The 20400-nt window shown below is 55.5% G+C and overlaps 2 protein-coding genes across 2 annotated transcripts in view; both read left to right on the top strand.

Moving 5' to 3' along the window:
* LOC109558392 (mucin-19) overlaps window positions 1-11173 on the top strand; it is a gene marked incomplete at its 3' end in the record, with an annotated part of 89670 nt that extends 78497 nt beyond the window's left edge. The window contains exons 49-51 of the mRNA XM_070788755.1: window positions 674-947; window positions 1368-8601; window positions 8693-11173. Coding sequence (XP_070644856.1) covers window positions 674-947; window positions 1368-8601; window positions 8693-11173 — 9989 coding nt within the window. The remainder of the gene's footprint in view (window positions 1-673; window positions 948-1367; window positions 8602-8692) is intronic.
* A 1-nt stretch (window position 11174) lies between these two features.
* Window positions 11175-20400, top strand: part of LOC109558391 (mucin-19-like) — a gene marked incomplete at its 5' end in the record, with an annotated part of 61311 nt that continues 52085 nt past the window's right edge. The window contains 5 exon segments of the mRNA XM_070788754.1: window positions 11175-15467; window positions 15469-15636; window positions 15638-16445; window positions 16477-16622; window positions 16624-20400. Coding sequence (XP_070644855.1) covers window positions 11175-15467; window positions 15469-15636; window positions 15638-16445; window positions 16477-16622; window positions 16624-20400 — 9192 coding nt within the window.

Genomic DNA, 20400 nt, shown 5'->3' with positions numbered 1-20400 from the left:
GGCCAAACTATAGTAGGAGTTATGGTGACCTCCTTCAAAAGGACATAGCCAGCACACTATGGCTCTCAAGACTGCTGTATTCAGTGCCCCTGACCCCACAGTAGGTCGCTGTTGACCCACGCCTCTATTGGAGGCTCTTGGACACTCACAGGCAAGTCTGGCTCAGTCTCTTGTGTTGTTACTTATAGTACTTTGGGGTTACCCCATAGATTAAGAAATTCTGTGAATGAGAGTTTTCCATTTTTTTCCTTAATAAGGAGTACACCTGGAAGTCAGGTGATGCAACTAGTGTCACAGAGTATGACAGTGATCTGACAGTTCAGGTTTCTCCATTACTAAACAAGATAAAAGTGAAAGTGTTAGTTGCTCAGCCATGTCAGACTCTTTGGGGACCCATGGACTGTGGGCCACCAGGCTACTTTCTCCAGGCAAGAATACTGGAGGGGGTGGAATAAAATAATATTGTTTTTATATCTTAATTTTTACTGACTAAATTGAATACAATTTAGTGGGTAAAAAAATATAAGGCGATCATTAACCATTATACAAGATCATTTATGAGTCATCTTAATCTGTTTTAACAAAAATAAAAAATGATAACCATAAAAAATACACTGGAAGTGTAATATGGGCAAAATGATATCACATACACTTACCTATTTGAATCATATAGGATCAGGAATCACTTTACCTATATCTGGAGCAACAGTGACCCCCAAATCATCCTTTATAACTTCTTCAGCAACTAGAACACCTGGTGGAAATTCAGAGCGAACAGCCCCATTATCTGGAACAACAGGGACTAATGTTAGAGGATCAGAAACCAGGTTACCTTTATCTGGAGCATCAAAGAACCTTCAGTCTTCACCAGGATGGTCACCAGGAACTGGAACACATGGAGTAGGCTCACAGACAACAGCTCCATTTACTGGAGCAGGAGGGACTAAAAATATTGGATCAAGAACCACTTTTCTTTTATCTGGATCACCAGGGATCCCAGTATCAACAGGAAAGTCAGCTGCAACTGGAATGTCTGGTGCAGGTTCAGAGTCCAATGTCCCATTATATGATGCAACAAGGAATAATGTATTACAATCAGGTACAAGTTTCTCTGCTTCTGGGACATCCAAAACCCCTGGATCAACATCTGAAAAATCTGCAACGACAAGACTGTCTAGTTTAGTTTCAAGGATGACTACACTATTATCTGGTATAACAGGAAATAATCTACTCAGAGAAAGAACTAGTTTACCTAACTTTTTAACATCAAGTATGCCAGAATCAACAACGAAACGAACAAGAAAAACAGGAATATATGCTGCAGGTTCGGAAAAAAATGTTCACTTATATGAAACAACAAGGACTATTATTATAGGATCAGGAACCGGCAGCCATCCATCTGGAGCACCTGTAACCCCTGAACCACCCCTCATAAGCACAGGAGCAAGTGCAAGACCTCCTGCAAGCTCAGAGTCAACCGTCACATTACCTGGAGCAACAGGGACTGATGGTCTAAGATCTGGAACCAGTTTAGCTGTATCTGGAGGGGCCGTGACCCCTGCGCCATCACCAGGAGGGTCATCAGCAACTGCAGGACCTGGTGTAGGTTCAGCAACAACTGTCCAGGCTTCTGGGGCAACAGGGGCTGATGTTCTAAGATCTGGAACCAGCTTACCTGTATCCGGAGTAGCAGTGAGCCCTGGATCATCACCAGGGAGGTCCGGAGCAACTGCAGTATCTAGTCAAGGCTCTCAGCCCACTGTCGCATTATCTGGAGCAACAGGGACTAGTGTCGGACCATCGGGCACCCGTTTCTCCTCCTCTGCAATACCAGCAACACCTGGATCAACCACAGGAAGGGCAGCAGGAGCTGGGACCCCGGGTGTAGATTCCCAGCAAACTGCCAGCTTGCCTGCAGCTGCAAGGCCGACCCCACTAGGACCAGGAACCAGTGTGCCTTCAGGTGAAACATCAGAAAGCCGTTCATCAGTACCTGGAGGATCAGAAACCACTCAACAACCTGGCACAGGTTCAGAGTCCCCCACCCTGTCGCTTGGGGTTACAAGGACGACTGCTCTAAGAGGATCTGAGACCCGTGTACCTTCAACTGGAGTATCAGGCTTGCCTGGCTCAACACAAGGAGGATCCGCAGCGACCGGAGGAAGTGGTGCAGGTTCAGGGCCTACCGCCCCAGTCTCAGGAGAAACAAGGACCAGTGTTATATCAGGAACCAACGTACCTGTCTCTGGAGCACCAGTGACCCCTGGATCATCAGCAGGAAGTTCGGGAGCACCTGGAACAGGTGGTCCAGGTTCAGAGACAGCTTCCCCATTGTTTGGAGCAGCAGGGACAAGTGCTACAGGATCAGGAACCAGCATCCCTCCATCTGGAGCACCCGTAACCCCTCAACCACCCCTCATAAGCACAGGAGCAAGTGCAGGACCTCCTGCAAGCTCAGAGTCAACCGTCACATTACCTGGAGCAACAGGGACTGATGTTCTAAGATCTGGAACCAGCTTACCTGTATCTGGAGGAGCCGTGACCCCTGCGTCATCACCAGGAGGGTCATCAGCCACTGCAGGACCTGCTGTAGGTTCACAAACAACTGTTCAGGTTTCTGGGGCAACAGGGACCGATGTTCTAAGGTCTGGAGCCAGCTTACCTGTATCCGGAGCAGCAGTGAGCCCTGGATCATCACCAGGACGGTCAAGAGCAACTGCAGTATCTGGTGAAGGCTCTCAGCCCACTGTCGCATTATCTGGAGCAACAGGGACTAGTGCTGGACCATCAGGAACCCGTTCCGCCTCCTCTGGAATACCGGCAACACCTGGATCAACCACAGGAAGGGCAGCAGGAGCTGGGACCCTGGGTGTAGATTCCCAGCAAAGTGCCAGCTTGCTTGCAGCTGCAAGGCCGACCGCGCTAGGACCAGGAACCAGTGCGCCTTCAGGTGAAACATCAGAAAGCCGTTCATCAGTACCTGGAGGATCAGAAACCACTCAACAACCTGGGGCAGGTTCAGAGTCCCCCACCCTGTCGCCTGGGGTTACAAGGACGACTGCTCTAAGAGGATCTGAGACCCGTGTACCTTCAACTGGAGTATCAGGCTTGCCTGGCTCAACACAAGGAGGATCCGCAGCGACCGGAGGAAGTGGTGCAGGTTCAGGGCCTACCGCCCCAGTCTCAGGAGAAACAAGGACCAGTGTTATATCAGGAACCAACGTACCTGTCTCTGGAGCACCAGTGACCCCTGGATCATCAGCAGGAAGTTCGGGAGCACCTGGAACAGGTGGTCCAGGTTCAGAGACAGCTTCCCCATTGTCTGGAGCAGCAGGGACAAGTGCTACAGGATCAGGAACCAGCATCCCTCCATCTGGAGCACCCGTAACCCCTCAACCACCCCTCATAAGCACAGGAGCAAGTGCAGGACCTCCTGCAAGCTCAGAGTCAACCGTCACATTACCTGGAGCAACAGGGACTGATGTTCTAAGATCTGGAACCAGCTTACCTGTATCTGGAGGAGCCGTGACCCCTGCGTCATCACCAGGAGGGTCATCAGCCACTGCAGGACCTGCTGTAGGTTCACAAACAACTGTCCAGGTTTCTGGGGCAACAGGGACCGATGTTCTAAGGTCTGGAGCCAGCTTACCTGTATCCGGAGCAGCAGTGAGCCCTGGATCATCACCAGGACGGTCAAGAGCAACTGCAGTATCTGGTGAAGGCTCTCAGCCCACTGTCGCATTATCTGGAGCAACAGGGACTAGTGCTGGACCATCAGGAACCCGTTCCGCCTCCTCTGGAATACCGGCAACACCTGGATCAACCACAGGAAGGGCAGCAGGAGCTGGGACCCTGGGTGTAGATTCCCAGCAAAGTGCCAGCTTGCTTGCAGCTGCAAGGCCGACCGCGCTAGGACCAGGAACCAGTGCGCCTTCAGGTGAAACATCAGAAAGCCGTTCATCAGTACCTGGAGGATCAGAAACCACTCAACAACCTGGCGCAGGTTCAGAGTCCCCCACCCTGTCGCCTGGGGTTACAAGGACGACTGCTCTAAGAGGATCTGAGACCCGTGTACCTTCAACTGGAGTATCAGGCTTGCCTGGCTCAACACAAGGAGGATCCGCAGCGACCGGAGGAAGTGGTGCAGGTTCAGGGCCTACCGCCCCAGTCTCAGGAGAAACAAGGACCAGTGTTATATCAGGAACCAACGTACCTGTCTCTGGAGCACCAGTGACCCCTGGATCATCAGCAGGAAGTTCGGGAGCACCTGGAACAGGTGGTCCAGGTTCAGAGACAGCTTCCCCATTGTCTGGAGCAGCAGGGACAAGTGCTACAGGATCAGGAACCAGCATCCCTCCATCTGGAGCACCCGTAACCCCTCAACCACCCCTCATAAGCACAGGAGCAAGTGCAGGACCTCCTGCAAGCTCAGAGTCAACCGTCACATTACCTGGAGCAACAGGGACTGATGTTCTAAGATCTGGAACCAGCTTACCTGTATCTGGAGGAGCCGTGACCCCTGCGTCATCACCAGGAGGGTCATCAGCCACTGCAGGACCTGCTGTAGGTTCACAAACAACTGTCCAGGTTTCTGGGGCAACAGGGACCGATGTTCTAAGGTCTGGAGCCAGCTTACCTGTATCCGGAGCAGCAGTGAGCCCTGGATCATCACCAGGACGGTCAAGAGCAACTGCAGTATCTGGTGAAGGCTCTCAGCCCACTGTCGCATTATCTGGAGCAACAGGGACTAGTGCTGGACCATCAGGAACCCGTTCCGCCTCCTCTGGAATACCGGCAACACCTGGATCAACCACAGGAAGGGCAGCAGGAGCTGGGACCCTGGGTATAGATTCCCAGCAAAGTGCCAGCTTGCTTGCAGCTGCAAGGCCGACCCCACTAGGACCAGGAACCAGTGCGCCTTCAGGTGAAACATCAGACAGCCGTTCATCAGTACCTGGAGGATCAGAAACCACTCAACAACCTGGCGCAGGTTCAGAGTCCCCCACCCTGTCGCCTGGGGTTACAAGGACGACTGCTCTAAGAGGATCTGAGACCCGTGTACCTTCAACTGGAGTATCAGGCTTGCCTGGCTCAACACAAGGAGGATCCGCAGCGACCGGAGGAAGTGGTGCAGGTTCAGGGCCTACCGCCCCAGTCTCAGGAGAAACAAGGACCAGTGTTATATCAGGAACCAACGTACCTGTCTCTGGAGCACCAGTGACCCCTGGATCATCAGCAGGAAGTTCGGGAGCACCTGGAACAGGTGGTCCAGGTTCAGAGACAGCTTCCCCATTGTCTGCAGCAGCAGGGACAAGTGCTACAGGATCAGGAACCAGCATCCCTCCATCTGGAGCACCCGTAACCCCTCAACCACCCCTCATAAGCACAGGAGCAAGTGCAGGACCTCCTGCAAGCTCAGAGTCAACCGTCACATTACCTGGAGCAACAGGGACTGATGTTCTAAGATCTGGAACCAGCTTACCTGTATCTGGAGGAGCCGTGACCCCTGCGTCATCACCAGGAGGGTCATCAGCCACTGCAGGACCTGCTGTAGGTTCACAAACAACTGTCCAGGTTTCTGGGGCAACAGGGACCGATGTTCTAAGGTCTGGAGCCAGCTTACCTGTATCCGGAGCAGCAGTGAGCCCTGGATCATCACCAGGACGGTCAAGAGCAACTGCAGTATCTGGTGAAGGCTCTCAGCCCACTGTCGCATTATCTGGAGCAACAGGGACTAGTGCTGGACCATCAGGAACCCGTTCCGCCTCCTCTGGAATACCGGCAACACCTGGATCAACCACAGGAAGGGCAGCAGGAGCTGGGACCCTGGGTGTAGATTCCCAGCAAAGTGCCAGCTTGCTTGCAGCTGCAAGGCCGACCGCGCTAGGACCAGGAACCAGTGCGCCTTCAGGTGAAACATCAGAAAGCCGTTCATCAGTACCTGGAGGATCAGAAACCACTCAACAACCTGGGGCAGGTTCAGAGTCCCCCACCCTGTCGCCTGGGGTTACAAGGACGACTGCTCTAAGAGGATCTGAGACCCGTGTACCTTCAACTGGAGTATCAGGCTTGCCTGGCTCAACACAAGGAGGATCCGCAGCGACCGGAGGAAGTGGTGCAGGTTCAGGGCCTACCGCCCCAGTCTCAGGAGAAACAAGGACCAGTGTTATATCAGGAACCAACGTACCTGTCTCTGGAGCACCAGTGACCCCTGGATCATCAGCAGGAAGTTCGGGAGCACCTGGAACAGGTGGTCCAGGTTCAGAGACAGCTTCCCCATTGTCTGGAGCAGCAGGGACAAGTGCTACAGGATCAGGAACCAGCATCCCTCCATCTGGAGCACCCGTAACCCCTCAACCACCCCTCATAAGCACAGGAGCAAGTGCAGGACCTCCTGCAAGCTCAGAGTCAACCGTCACATTACCTGGAGCAACAGGGACTGATGTTCTAAGATCTGGAACCAGCTTACCTGTATCTGGAGGAGCCGTGACCCCTGCGTCATCACCAGGAGGGTCATCAGCCACTGCAGGACCTGCTGTAGGTTCACAAACAACTGTTCAGGTTTCTGGGGCAACAGGGACCGATGTTCTAAGGTCTGGAGCCAGCTTACCTGTATCCGGAGCAGCAGTGAGCCCTGGATCATCACCAGGACGGTCAAGAGCAACTGCAGTATCTGGTGAAGGCTCTCAGCCCACTGTCGCATTATCTGGAGCAACAGGGACTAGTGCTGGACCATCAGGAACCCGTTCCGCCTCCTCTGGAATACCGGCAACACCTGGATCAACCACAGGAAGGGCAGCAGGAGCTGGGACCCTGGGTGTAGATTCCCAGCAAAGTGCCAGCTTGCTTGCAGCTGCAAGGCCGACCGCGCTAGGACCAGGAACCAGTGCGCCTTCAGGTGAAACATCAGAAAGCCGTTCATCAGTACCTGGAGGATCAGAAACCACTCAACAACCTGGGGCAGGTTCAGAGTCCCCCACCCTGTCGCCTGGGGTTACAAGGACGACTGCTCTAAGAGGATCTGAGACCCGTGTACCTTCAACTGGAGTATCAGGCTTGCCTGGCTCAACACAAGGAGGATCCGCAGCGACCGGAGGAAGTGGTGCAGGTTCAGGGCCTACCGCCCCAGTCTCAGGAGAAACAAGGACCAGTGTTATATCAGGAACCAACGTACCTGTCTCTGGAGCACCAATGACCCCTGGATCATCAGCAGGAAGTTCGGGAGCACCTGGAACAGGTGGTCCAGGTTCAGAGACAGCTTCCCCATTGTCTGCAGCAGCAGGGACAAGTGCTACAGGATCAGGAACCAGCATCCCTCCATCTGGAGCACCCGTAACCCCTGAACCACCCCTCATAAGCACAGGAGCAAGTGCAGGACCTCCTGCAAGCTCAGAGTCAACCGTCACATTACCTGGAGCAACAGGGACTGATGTTCTAAGATCTGGAACCAGCTTACCTGTATCTGGAGGAGCCGTGACCCCTGCGTCATCACCAGGAGGGTCATCAGCCACTGCAGGACCTGCTGTAGGTTCACAAACAACTGTCCAGGTTTCTGGGGCAACAGGGACCGATGTTCTAAGGTCTGGAGCCAGCTTACCTGTATCCGGAGCAGCAGTGAGCCCTGGATCATCACCAGGACGGTCAAGAGCAACTGCAGTATCTGGTGAAGGCTCTCAGCCCACTGTCGCATTATCTGGAGCAACAGGGACTAGTGCTGGACCATCAGGAACCCGTTCCGCCTCCTCTGGAATACCGGCAACACCTGGATCAACCACAGGAAGGGCAGCAGGAGCTGGGACCCCGGCTGTAGATTCCCAGCAAAGTGCCAGCTTGCTTGCAGCTGCAAGGCCGACCGCGCTAGGACCAGGAACCAGTGCGCCTTCAGGTGAAACATCAGACAGCCGTTCATCAGTACCTGGAGGATCAGAAACCACTCAACAACCTGGCGCAGGTTCAGAGTCCCCCACCCTGTCGCCTGGGGTTACAAGGACGACTGCTCTAAGAGGATCTGAGACCCGTGTACCTTCAACTGGAGTATCAGGCTTGCCTGGCTCAACACAAGGAGGATCCGCAGCGACCGGAGGAAGTGGTGCAGGTTCAGGGCCTACCGCCCCAGTCTCAGGAGAAACAAGGACCAGTGTTATATCAGGAACCAACGTACCTGTCTCTGGAGCACCAGTGACCCCTGGATCATCAGCAGGAAGTTCGGGAGCACCTGGAACAGGTGGTCCAGGTTCAGAGACAGCTTCCCCATTGTCTGGAGCAGCAGGGACAAGTGCTACAGGATCAGGAACCAGCATCCCTCCATCTGGAGCACCCGTAACCCCTCAACCACCCCTCATAAGCACAGGAGCAAGTGCAGGACCTCCTGCAAGCTCAGAGTCAACCGTCACATTACCTGGAGCAACAGGGACTGATGTTCTAAGATCTGGAACCAGCTTACCTGTATCTGGAGGAGCCGTGACCCCTGCGCCATCACCAGGAGGGTCATCAGCCACTGCAGGACCTGCTGTAGGTTCACAAACAACTGTTCAGGTTTCTGGGGCAACAGGGACCGATGTTCTAAGGTCTGGAGCCAGCTTACCTGTATCCGGAGCAGCAGTGAGCCCTGGATCATCACCAGGACGGTCAAGAGCAACTGCAGTATCTGGTGAAGGCTCTCAGCCCACTGTCGCATTATCTGGAGCAACAGGGACTAGTGCTGGACCATCAGGAACCCGTTCCGCCTCCTCTGGAATACCGGCAACACCTGGATCAACCACAGGAAGGGCAGCAGGAGCTGGGACCCCTGGGTGTAGATTCCCAGCAAAGTGCCAGCTTGCTTGCAGCTGCAAGGCCGACCGCGCTAGGACCAGGAACCAGTGCGCCTTCAGGTGAAACATCAGAAAGCCGTTCATCAGTACCTGGAGGATCAGAAACCACTCAACAACCTGGCGCAGGTTCAGAGTCCCCCACCCTGTCGCCTGGGGTTACAAGGACGACTGCTCTAAGAGGATCTGAGACCCGTGTACCTTCAACTGGAGTATCAGGCTTGCCTGGCTCAACACAAGGAGGATCCGCAGCGACCGGAGGAAGTGGTGCAGGTTCAGGGCCTACCGCCCCAGTCTCAGGAGAAACAAGGACCAGTGTTATATCAGGAACCAACGTACCTGTCTCTGGAGCACCAGTGACCCCTGGATCATCAGCAGGAAGTTCGGGAGCACCTGGAACAGGTGGTCCAGGTTCAGAGACAGCTTCCCCATTGTCTGGAGCAGCAGGGACAAGTGCTACAGGATCAGGAACCAGCATCCCTCCATCTGGAGCACCCGTAACCCCTGAACCACCCCTCATAAGCACAGGAGCAAGTGCAGGACCTCCTGCAAGCTCAGAGTCAACCGTCACATTACCTGGAGCAACAGGGACTGATGTTCTAAGATCTGGAACCAGCTTACCTGTATCTGGAGGAGCCGTGACCCCTGCGTCATCACCAGGAGGGTCATCAGCCACTGCAGGACCTGCTGTAGGTTCACAAACAACTGTCCAGGTTTCTGGGGCAACAGGGACCGATGTTCTAAGGTCTGGAGCCAGCTTACCTGTATCCGGAGCAGCAGTGAGCCCTGGATCATCACCAGGACGGTCAAGAGCAACTGCAGTATCTGGTGAAGGCTCTCAGCCCACTGTCGCATTATCTGGAGCAACAGGGACTAGTGCTGGACCATCAGGGCACCCGTTCTCCTCCTCTGCAATACCGGCAACACCTGGATCAACCACAGGAAGGGCAGCAGGAGCTGGGACCCCGGCTGTAGATTCCCAGCAAACTGCCAGCTTGCCTGCAGCTGCAAGGCCGACCGCGCTAGGACCAGGAACCAGTGCGCCTTCAGGTGAAACATCAGAAAGCCGTTCATCAGTACCTGGAGGATCAGAAACCACTCAACAACCTGGCGCAGGTTCAGAGTCCCCCACCCTGTCGCCTGGGGTTACAAGGACGACTGCTCTAAGAGGATCTGAGACCCGTGTACCTTCAACTGGAGTATCAGGCTTGCCTGGCTCAACACAAGGAGGATCCGCAGCGACCGGAGGAAGTGGTGCAGGTTCAGGGCCTACCGCCCCAGTCTCAGGAGAAACAAGGACCAGTGTTATATCAGGAACCAACGTACCTGTCTCTGGAGCACCAGTGACCCCTGGATCATCAGCAGGAAGTTCGGGAGCACCTGGAACAGGTGGTCCAGGTTCAGAGACAGCTTCCCCATTGTCTGGAGCAGCAGGGACAAGTGCTACAGGATCAGGAACCAGCATCCCTCCATCTGGAGCACCCGTAACCCCTGAACCACCCCTCATAAGCACAGGAGCAAGTGCAGGACCTCCTGCAAGCTCAGAGTCAACCGTCACATTACCTGGAGCAACAGGGACTGATGTTCTAAGATCTGGAACCAGCTTACCTGTATCTGGAGGAGCCGTGACCCCTGCGTCATCACCAGGAGGGTCATCAGCCACTGCAGGACCTGCTGTAGGTTCACAAACAACTGTCCAGGTTTCTGGGGCAACAGGGACCGATGTTCTAAGGTCTGGAGCCAGCTTACCTGTATCCGGAGTAGCAGTGAGCCCTGGATCATCACCAGGACGGTCAAGAGCAACTGCAGTATCTGGTGAAGGCTCTCAGCCCACTGTCGCATTATCTGGAGCAACAGGGACTAGTGCTGGACCATCGGGCACCCGTTCCACCTCCTCTGGAATACCGGCAACACCTGGATCAACCACAGGAAGGGCAGCAGGAGCTGGGACCCCGGCTGTAGATTCCCAGCAAACTGCCAGCTTGCCTGCAGCTGCAAGGCCGACTGCGCTAGGACCAGGAACCAGTGCGCCTTCAGGTGAAACATCAGAAAGCCGTTCATCAGTACCTGGAGGATCAGAAACCACTCAACAACCTGGCGCAGGTTCAGAGTCCCCCACCCTGTCGCCTGGGGTTACAAGGACGACTGCTCTAAGAGGATCTGAGACCCGTGTACCTTCAACTGGAGTATCAGGCTTGCCTGGCTCAACACAAGGAGGATCCGCAGCGACCGGAGGAAGTGGTGCAGGTTCAGGGCCTACCGCCCCAGTCTCAGGAGAAACAAGGACCAGTGTTATATCAGGAACCAACGTACCTGTCTCTGGAGCACCAGTGACCCCTGGATCATCAGCAGGAAGTTCGGGAGCACCTGGAAGCAGGTGGTCCAGGTTCAGAGACAGCTTCCCCATTGTCTGGAGCAGCAGGGACAAGTGCTACAGGATCAGGAACCAGCATCCCTCCATCTGGAGCACCCGTAACCCCTCAACCACCCCTCATAAGCACAGGAGCAAGTGCAGGACCTCCTGCAAGCTCAGAGTCAACCGTCACATTACCTGGAGCAACAGGGACTGATGTTCTAAGATCTGGAACCAGCTTACCTGTATCTGGAGGAGCCGTGACCCCTGCGCCATCACCAGGAGGGTCATCAGCAACTGCAGGACCTGGTGTAGGTTCAGCAACAACTGTCCAGGCTTCTGGGGCAACAGGGGCTGATGTTCTAAGATCTGGAACCAGCTTACCTGTATCCGGAGTAGCAGTGAGCCCTGGATCATCACCAGGGAGGTCCGGAGCAACTGCAGTATCTAGTCAAGGCTCTCAGCCCACTGTCGCATTATCTGGAGCAACAGGGACTAGTGTCGGACCATCGGGCACCCGTTTCTCCTCCTCTGCAATACCGGCAACACCTGGATCAACCACAGGAAGGGCAGCAGGAGCTGGGACCCCGGCTGTAGATTCCCAGCAAACTGCCAGCTTGCCTGCAGCTGCAAGGCCGACTGCGCTAGGACCAGGAACCAGTGCGCCTTCAGGTGAAACATCAGAAAGCCGTTCATCAGTACCTGGAGGATCAGAAACCACTCAACAACCTGGCGCAGGTTCAGAGTCCCCCACCCTGTCGCCTGGGGTTACAAGGACGACTGCTCTAAGAGGATCTGAGACCCGTGTACCTTCAACTGGAGTATCAGGCTTGCCTGGCTCAACACAAGGAGGATCCGCAGCGACCGGAGGAAGTGGTGCAGGTTCAGGGCCTACCGCCCCAGTCTCAGGAGAAACAAGGACCAGTGTTATATCAGGAACCAACGTACCTGTCTCTGGAGCACCAGTGACCCCTGGATCATCAGCAGGAAGTTCGGGAGCACCTGGAGCAGGTGGTCCAGGTTCAGAGACAGCTTCCCCATTGTCTGGAGCAGCAGGGACAAGTGCTACAGGATCAGGAACCAGCATCCCTCCATCTGGAGCACCCGTAACCCCTGAACCACCCCTCATAAGCACAGGAGCAAGTGCAGGACCTCCTGCAAGCTCAGAGTCAACCGTCACATTACCTGGAGCAACAGGGACTGATGTTCTAAGATCTGGAACCAGCTTACCTGTATCTGGAGGAGCCGTGACCCCTGCGTCATCACCAGGAGGGTCATCAGCCACTGCAGGACCTGCTGTAGGTTCACAAACAACTGTCCAGGTTTCTGGGGCAACAGGGACCGATGTTCTAAGGTCTGGAGCCAGCTTACCTGTATCCGGAGCAGCAGTGAGCCCTGGATCATCACCAGGACGGTCAAGAGCAACTGCAGTATCTGGTGAAGGCTCTCAGCCCACTGTCGCATTATCTGGAGCAACAGGGACTAGTGCTGGACCATCGGGCACCCGTTCCACCTCCTCTGCAATACCGGCAACACCTGGATCAACCACAGGAAGGGCAGCAGGAGCTGGGACCCCGGCTGTAGATTCCCAGCAAACTGCCAGCTTGCCTGCAGCTGCAAGGCCGACCCCACTAGGACCAGGAACCAGTGCGCCTTCAGGTGAAACATCAGAAAGCCGTTCATCAGTACCTGGAGGATCAGAAACCACTCAACAACCTGGCGCAGGTTCAGAGTCCCCCACCCTGTCGCCTGGGGTTACAAGGACGACTGCTCTAAGAGGATCTGAGACCCGTGTACCTTCAACTGGAGTATCAGGCTTGCCTGGCTCAACACAAGGAGGATCCGCAGCGACCGGAGGAAGTGGTGCAGGTTCAGGGCCTACCGCCCCAGTCTCAGGAGAAACAAGGACCAGTGTTATATCAGGAACCAACGTACCTGTCTCTGGAGCACCAGTGACCCCTGGATCATCAGCAGGAAGTTCGGGAGCACCTGGAACAGGTGGTCCAGGTTCAGAGACAGCTTCCCCATTGTCTGGAGCAGCAGGGACAAGTGCTACAGGATCAGGAACCAGCATCCCTCCATCTGGAGCACCCGTAACCCCTGAACCACCCCTCATAAGCACAGGAGCAAGTGCAGGACCTCCTGCAAGCTCAGAGTCAACCGTCACATTACCTGGAGCAACAGGGACTGATGTTCTAAGATCTGGAACCAGCTTACCTGTATCTGGAGGAGCCGTGACCCCTGCGTCATCACCAGGAGGGTCATCAGCCACTGCAGGACCTGCTGTAGGTTCACAAACAACTGTCCAGGCTTCTGGGGCAACAGGGACCGATGTTCTAAGGTCTGGAGCCAGCTTACCTGTATCCGGAGCAGCAGTGAGCCCTGGATCATCACCAGGACGGTCAAGAGCAACTGCAGTATCTGGTGAAGGCTCTCAGCCCACTGTCGCATTATCTGGAGCAACAGGGACTAGTGCTGGACCATCGGGCACCCGTTTCACCTCCTCTGCAATACCGGCAACACCTGGATCAACCACAGGAAGGGCAGCAGGAGCTGGGACCCCGGCTGTAGATTCCCAGCAAACTGCCAGCTTGCCTGCAGCTGCAAGGCCGACCCCACTAGGACCAGGAACCAGTGCGCCTTCAGGTGAAACATCAGAAAGCCGTTCATCAGTACCTGGAGGATCAGAAACCACTCAACAACCTGGCGCAGGTTCAGAGTCCCCCACCCTGTCGCCTGGGGTTACAAGGACGACTGCTCTAAGAGGATCTGAGACCCGTGTACCTTCAACTGGAGTATCAGGCTTGCCTGGCTCAACACAAGGAGGATCCGCAGCGACCGGAGGAAGTGGTGCAGGTTCAGGGCCTACCGCCCCAGTCTCAGGAGAAACAAGGACCAGTGTTATATCAGGAACCAACGTACCTGTCTCTGGAGCACCAGTGACCCCTGGATCATCAGCAGGAAGTTCGGGAGCACCTGGAACAGGTGGTCCAGGTTCAGAGACAGCTTCCCCATTGTCTGGAGCAGCAGGGACAAGTGCTACAGGATCAGGAACCAGCATCCCTCCATCTGGAGCACCCGTAACCCCTGAACCACCCCTCATAAGCACAGGAGCAAGTGCAGGACCTCCTGCAAGCTCAGAGTCAACCGTCACATTACCTGGAGCAACAGGGACTGATGTTCTAAGATCTGGAACCAGCTTACCTGTATCTGGAGGAGCCGTGACCCCTGCGTCATCACCAGGAGGGTCATCAGCCACTGCAGGACCTGGTGTAGGTTCAGCAACAACTGTCCAGGCTTCTGGGGCAACAGGGGCTGATGTTCTAAGATCTGGAACCAGCTTACCTGTATCCGGAGCAGCAGTGAGCCCTGGATCATCACCAGGACGGTCAAGAGCAACTGCAGTATCTAGTCAAGGCTCTCAGCCCACTGTCGCATTATCTGGAGCAACAGGGACTAGTGTCGGACCATCGGGCACCCGTTTCTCCTCCTCTGCAATACCGGCAACACCTGGATCAACCACAGGAAGGGCAGCAGGAGCTGGGACCCCGGCTGTAGATTCCCAGCAAACTGCCAGCTTGCCTGCAGCTGCAAGGCCGACTGCGCTAGGACCAGGAACCAGTGCGCCTTCAGGTGAAACATCAGAAAGCCGTTCATCAGTACCTGGAGGATCAGAAACCACTCAACAACCTGGCGCAGGTTCAGAGTCCCCCACCCTGTCGCCTGGGGTTACAAGGACGACTGCTCTAAGAGGATCTGAGACCCGTGTACCTTCAACTGGAGTATCAGGCTTGCCTGGCTCAACACAAGGAGGATCCGCAGCGACCGGAGGAAGTGGTGCAGGTTCAGGGCCTACCGCCCCAGTCTCAGGAGAAACAAGGACCAGTGTTATATCAGGAACCAACGTACCTGTCTCTGGAGCACCAGTGACCCCTGGATCATCAGCAGGAAGTTCGGGAGCACCTGGAACAGGTGGTCCAGGTTCAGAGACAGCTTCCCCATTGTCTGGAGCAGCAGGGACAAGTGCTACAGGATCAGGAACCAGCATCCCTCCATCTGGAGCACCCGTAACCCCTGAACCACCCCTCATAAGCACAGGAGCAAGTGCAGGACCTCCTGCAAGCTCAGAGTCAACCGTCACATTACCTGGAGCAACAGGGACTGATGTTCTAAGATCTGGAACCAGCTTACCTGTATCTGGAGGAGCCGTGACCCCTGCGTCATCACCAGGAGGGTCATCAGCCACTGCAGGACCTGCTGTAGGTTCAGCAAACAACTGTCCAGGTTCTGGGGCAACAGGGGCCTGATGTTCTAAGATCTGGAGCCAGCTTACCTGTATCCGGAGCAGCAGTGAGCCCTGGATCATCACCAGGACGGTCAAGAGCAACTGCAGTATCTAGTCAAGGCTCTCAGCCCACTGTCGCATTATCTGGAGCAACAGGGACTAGTGTCGGACCATCGGGCACCCGTTTCCTCCTCCTCTGCAATACCGGCAACACCTGGATCAACCACAGGAAGGGCAGCAGGAGCTGGGACCCCGGCTGTAGATTCCCAGCAAACTGCCAGCTTGCCTGCAGCTGCAAGGCCGACTGCGCTAGGACCAGGAACCAGTGCGCCTTCAGGTGAAACATCAGAAAGCGGTTCATCAGTACCTGGAGGATCAGAAACCACTCAACAACCTGGCGCAGGTTCAGAGTCCCCCACCCTGTCGCCTGGGGTTACAAGGACGACTGCTCTAAGAGGATCTGAGACCCGTGTACCTTCAACTGGAGTATCAGGCTTGCCTGGCTCAACACAAGGAGGATCCGCAGCGACCGGAGGAAGTGGTGCAGGTTCAGGGCCTACCGCCCCAGTCTCAGGAGAAACAAGGACCAGTGTTATATCAGGAACCAACGTACCTGTCTCTGGAGCACCAGTGACCCCTGGATCATCAGCAGGAAGTTCGGGAGCACCTGGAACAGGTGGTCCAGGTTCAGAGACAGCTTCCCCATTGTCTGGAGCAGCAGGGACAAGTGCTACAGGATCAGGAACCAGCATCCCTCCATCTGGAGCACCCGTAACCCCTGAACCACCCCTCATAAGCACAGGAGCAAGTGCAGGACCTCCTGCAAGCTCAGAGTCAACCGTCACATTACCTGGAGCAACAGGGACTGATGTTCTAAGATCTGGAACCAGCTTACCTGTATCTGGAGGAGCCGTGACCCCTGCGTCATCACCAGGAGGGTCATCAGCCACTGCAGGACCTGCTGTAGGTTCACAAACAACTGTCCAGGCTTTCTGGGGCAACAGGGACCGATGTTCTAAGGTCTGGAGCCAGCTTACCTGTATCCGGAGCAGCAGTGAGCCCTGGATCATCACCAGGGAGGTCCGGAGCAACTGCAGTATCTAGTCAAGGCTCTCAGCCCACTGTCGCATTATCTGGAGCAACAGGGACTAGTGTCGGACCATCGGGCACCCGTTTCCTCCTCCTCTGCAATACCGGCAACACCTGGATCAACCACAGGAAGGGCAGCAGGAGCTGGGACCCCGGCTGTAGATTCCCAGCAAACTGCCAGCTTGCCTGCAGCTGCAAGGCCGACCCCACTAGGACCAGGAACCAGTGCGCCTTCAGGTGAAACATCAGAAAGCCGTTCATCAGTACCTGGAGGATCAGAAACCACTCAACAACCTGGCGCAGGTTCAGAGTCCCCCACCCTGTCGCCTGGGGTTACAAGGACGACTGCTCTAAGAGGATCTGAGACCCGTGTACCTTCAACTGGAGTATCAGGCTTGCCTGGCTCAACACAAGGAGGATCCGCAGCGACCGGAGGAAGTGGTGCAGGTTCAGGGCCTACCGCCCCAGTCTCAGGAGAAACAAGGACCAGTGTTATATCAGGAACCAACGTACCTGTCTCTGGAGCACCAGTGACCCCTGGATCATCAGCAGGAAGTTCGGGAGCACCTGGAACAGGTGGTCCAGGTTCAGAGACAGCTTCCCCATTGTCTGGAGCAGCAGGGACAAGTGCTACAGGATCAGGAACCAGCATCCCTCCATCTGGAGCACCCGTAACCCCTGAACCACCCCTCATAAGCACAGGAGCAAGTGCAGGACCTCCTGCAAGCTCAGAGTCAACCGTCACATTACCTGGAGCAACAGGGACTGATGTTCTAAGATCTGGAACCAGCTTACCTGTATCTGGAGGAGCCGTGACCCCTGCGTCATCACCAGGAGGGTCATCAGCCACTGCAGGACCTGGTGTAGGTTCAGCAACAACTGTCCAGGCTTCTGGGGCAACAGGGGCTGATGTTCTAAGATCTGGAACCAGCTTACCTGTATCCGGAGCAGCAGTGAGCCCTGGATCATCACCAGGACGGTCAAGAGCAACTGCAGTATCTAGTCAAGGCTCTCAGCCCACTGTCGCATTATCTGGAGCAACAGGGACTAGTGTCGGACCATCGGGCACCCGTTTCTCCTCCTCTGCAATACCGGCAACACCTGGATCAACCACAGGAAGGGCAGCAGGAACTGGGACCCCGGGTGTAGATTCCCAGCAAACTGCCAGCTTGCCTGCAGCTGCAAGGCCGACTGCGCTAGGACCAGGAACCAGTGCGCCTTCAGGTGAAACATCAGAAAGCGGTTCATCAGTACCTGGAGGATCAGAAACCACTCAACAACCTGGCGCAGGTTCAGAGTCCCCCACCCTGTCGCCTGGGGTTACAAGGACGACTGCTCTAAGAGGATCTGAGACCCGTGTACCTTCAACTGGAGTATCAGGCTTGCCTGGCTCAACACAAGGAGGATCCGCAGCGACCGGAGGAAGTGGTGCAGGTTCAGGGCCTACCGCCCCAGTCTCAGGAGAAACAAGGACCAGTGTTATATCAGGAACCAACGTACCTGTCTCTGGAGCACCAGTGACCCCTGGATCATCAGCAGGAAGTTCGGGAGCACCTGGAACAGGTGGTCCAGGTTCAGAGACAGCTTCCCCATTGTCTGGAGCAGCAGGGACAAGTGCTACAGGATCAGGAACCAGCATCCCTCCATCTGGAGCACCCGTAACCCCTGAACCACCCCTCATAAGCACAGGAGCAAGTGCAGGACCTCCTGCAAGCTCAGAGTCAACCGTCACATTACCTGGAGCAACAGGGACTGATGTTCTAAGATCTGGAACCAGCTTACCTGTATCTGGAGGAGCCGTGACCCCTGCGTCATCACCAGGAGGGTCATCAGCCACTGCAGGACCTGCTGTAGGTTCACAAACAACTGTCCAGGTTTCTGGGGCAACAGGGACCGATGTTCTAAGGTCTGGAGCCAGCTTACCTGTATCCGGAGCAGCAGTGAGCCCTGGATCATCACCAGGGAGGTCCGGAGCAACTGCAGTATCTAGTCAAGGCTCTCAGCCCACTGTCGCATTATCTGGAGCAACAGGGACTAGTGTCGGACCATTGGGCACCCGTTTCTCCTCCTCTGCAATACCGGCAACACCTGGATCAACCACAGGAAGGGCAGCAGGAGCTGGGACCCCGGCTGTAGATTCCCAGCAAACTGCCAGCTTGCCTGCAGCTGCAAGCCGGACCCCACTAGGACCAGGAACCAGTGCGCCTTCAGGTGAAACATCAGAAAGCCGTTCATCAGTACCTGGAGGATCAGAAACCACTCAACAACCTGGCGCAGGTTCAGAGTCCCCCACCCTGTCGCCTGGGGTTACAAGGACGACTGCTCTAAGAGGATCTGAGACCCGTGTACCTTCAACTGGAGTATCAGGCTTGCCTGGCTCAACACAAGGAGGATCCGCAGCGACCGGAGGAAGTGGTGCAGGTTCAGGGCCTACCGCCCCAGTCTCAGGAGAAACAAGGACCAGTGTTATATCAGGAACCAACGTACCTGTCTCTGGAGCACCAGTGACCCCTGGATCATCAGCAGGAAGTTCGGGAGCACCTGGAACAGGTGGTCCAGGTTCAGAGACAGCTTCCCCATTGTCTGGAGCAGCAGGGACAAGTGCTACAGGATCAGGAACCAGCATCCCTCCATCTGGAGCACCCGTAACCCCTGAACCACCCCTCATAAGCACAGGAGCAAGTGCAGGACCTCCTGCAAGCTCAGAGTCAACCGTCACATTACCTGGAGCAACAGGGACTGATGTTCTAAGATCTGGAACCAGCTTACCTGTATCTGGAGGAGCCGTGACCCCTGCGTCATCACCAGGAGGGTCATCAGCCACTGCAGGACCTGCTGTAGGTTCACAAACAACTGTCCAGGTTTCTGGGGCAACAGGGACCGATGTTCTAAGGTCTGGAGCCAGCTTACCTGTATCCGGAGCAGCAGTGAGCCCTGGATCATCACCAGGACGGTCAAGAGCAACTGCAGTATCTGGTGAAGGCTCTCAGCCCACTGTCGCATTATCTGGAGCAACAGGGACTAGTGCTGGACCATCGGGCACCCGTTCCACCTCCTCTGCAATACCGGCAACACCTGGATCAACCACAGGAAGGGCAGCAGGAGCTGGGACCCCGGCTGTAGATTCCCAGCAAACTGCCAGCTTGCCTGCAGCTGCAAGGCCGACCCCACTAGGACCAGGAACCAGTGCGCCTTCAGGTGAAACATCAGAAAGCCGTTCATCAGTACCTGGAGGATCAGAAACCACTCAACAACCTGGCGCAGGTTCAGAGTCCCCCACCCTGTCGCCTGGGGTTACAAGGACGACTGCTCTAAGAGGATCTGAGACCCGTGTACCTTCAACTGGAGTATCAGGCTTGCCTGGCTCAACACAAGGAGGATCCGCAGCGACCGGAGGAAGTGGTGCAGGTTCAGGGCCTACCGCCCCAGTCTCAGGAGAAACAAGGACCAGTGTTATATCAGGAACCAACGTACCTGTCTCTGGAGCACCAGTGACCCCTGGATCATCAGCAGGAAGTTCGGGAGCACCTGGAACAGGTGGTCCAGGTTCAGAGACAGCTTCCCCATTGTCTGGAGCAGCAGGGACAAGTGCTACAGGATCAGGAACCAGCATCCCTCCATCTGGAGCACCCGTAACCCCTGAACCACCCCTCATAAGCACAGGAGCAAGTGCAGGACCTCCTGCAAGCTCAGAGTCAACCGTCACATTACCTGGAGCAACAGGGACTGATGTTCTAAGATCTGGAACCAGCTTACCTGTATCTGGAGGAGCCGTGACCCCTGCGTCATCACCAGGAGGGTCATCAGCCACTGCAGGACCTGCTGTAGGTTCACAAACAACTGTCCAGGTTTCTGGGGCAACA

This window comes from Bos indicus, chromosome 5 (assembly GCF_029378745.1).
Source record: "Bos indicus isolate NIAB-ARS_2022 breed Sahiwal x Tharparkar chromosome 5, NIAB-ARS_B.indTharparkar_mat_pri_1.0, whole genome shotgun sequence".
Taxonomy (NCBI): domain Eukaryota; kingdom Metazoa; phylum Chordata; class Mammalia; order Artiodactyla; family Bovidae; genus Bos; species Bos indicus.
Note: the sequence above shows the minus strand (reverse complement) of the source record. Positions and strands in the feature narration are given on the sequence as shown.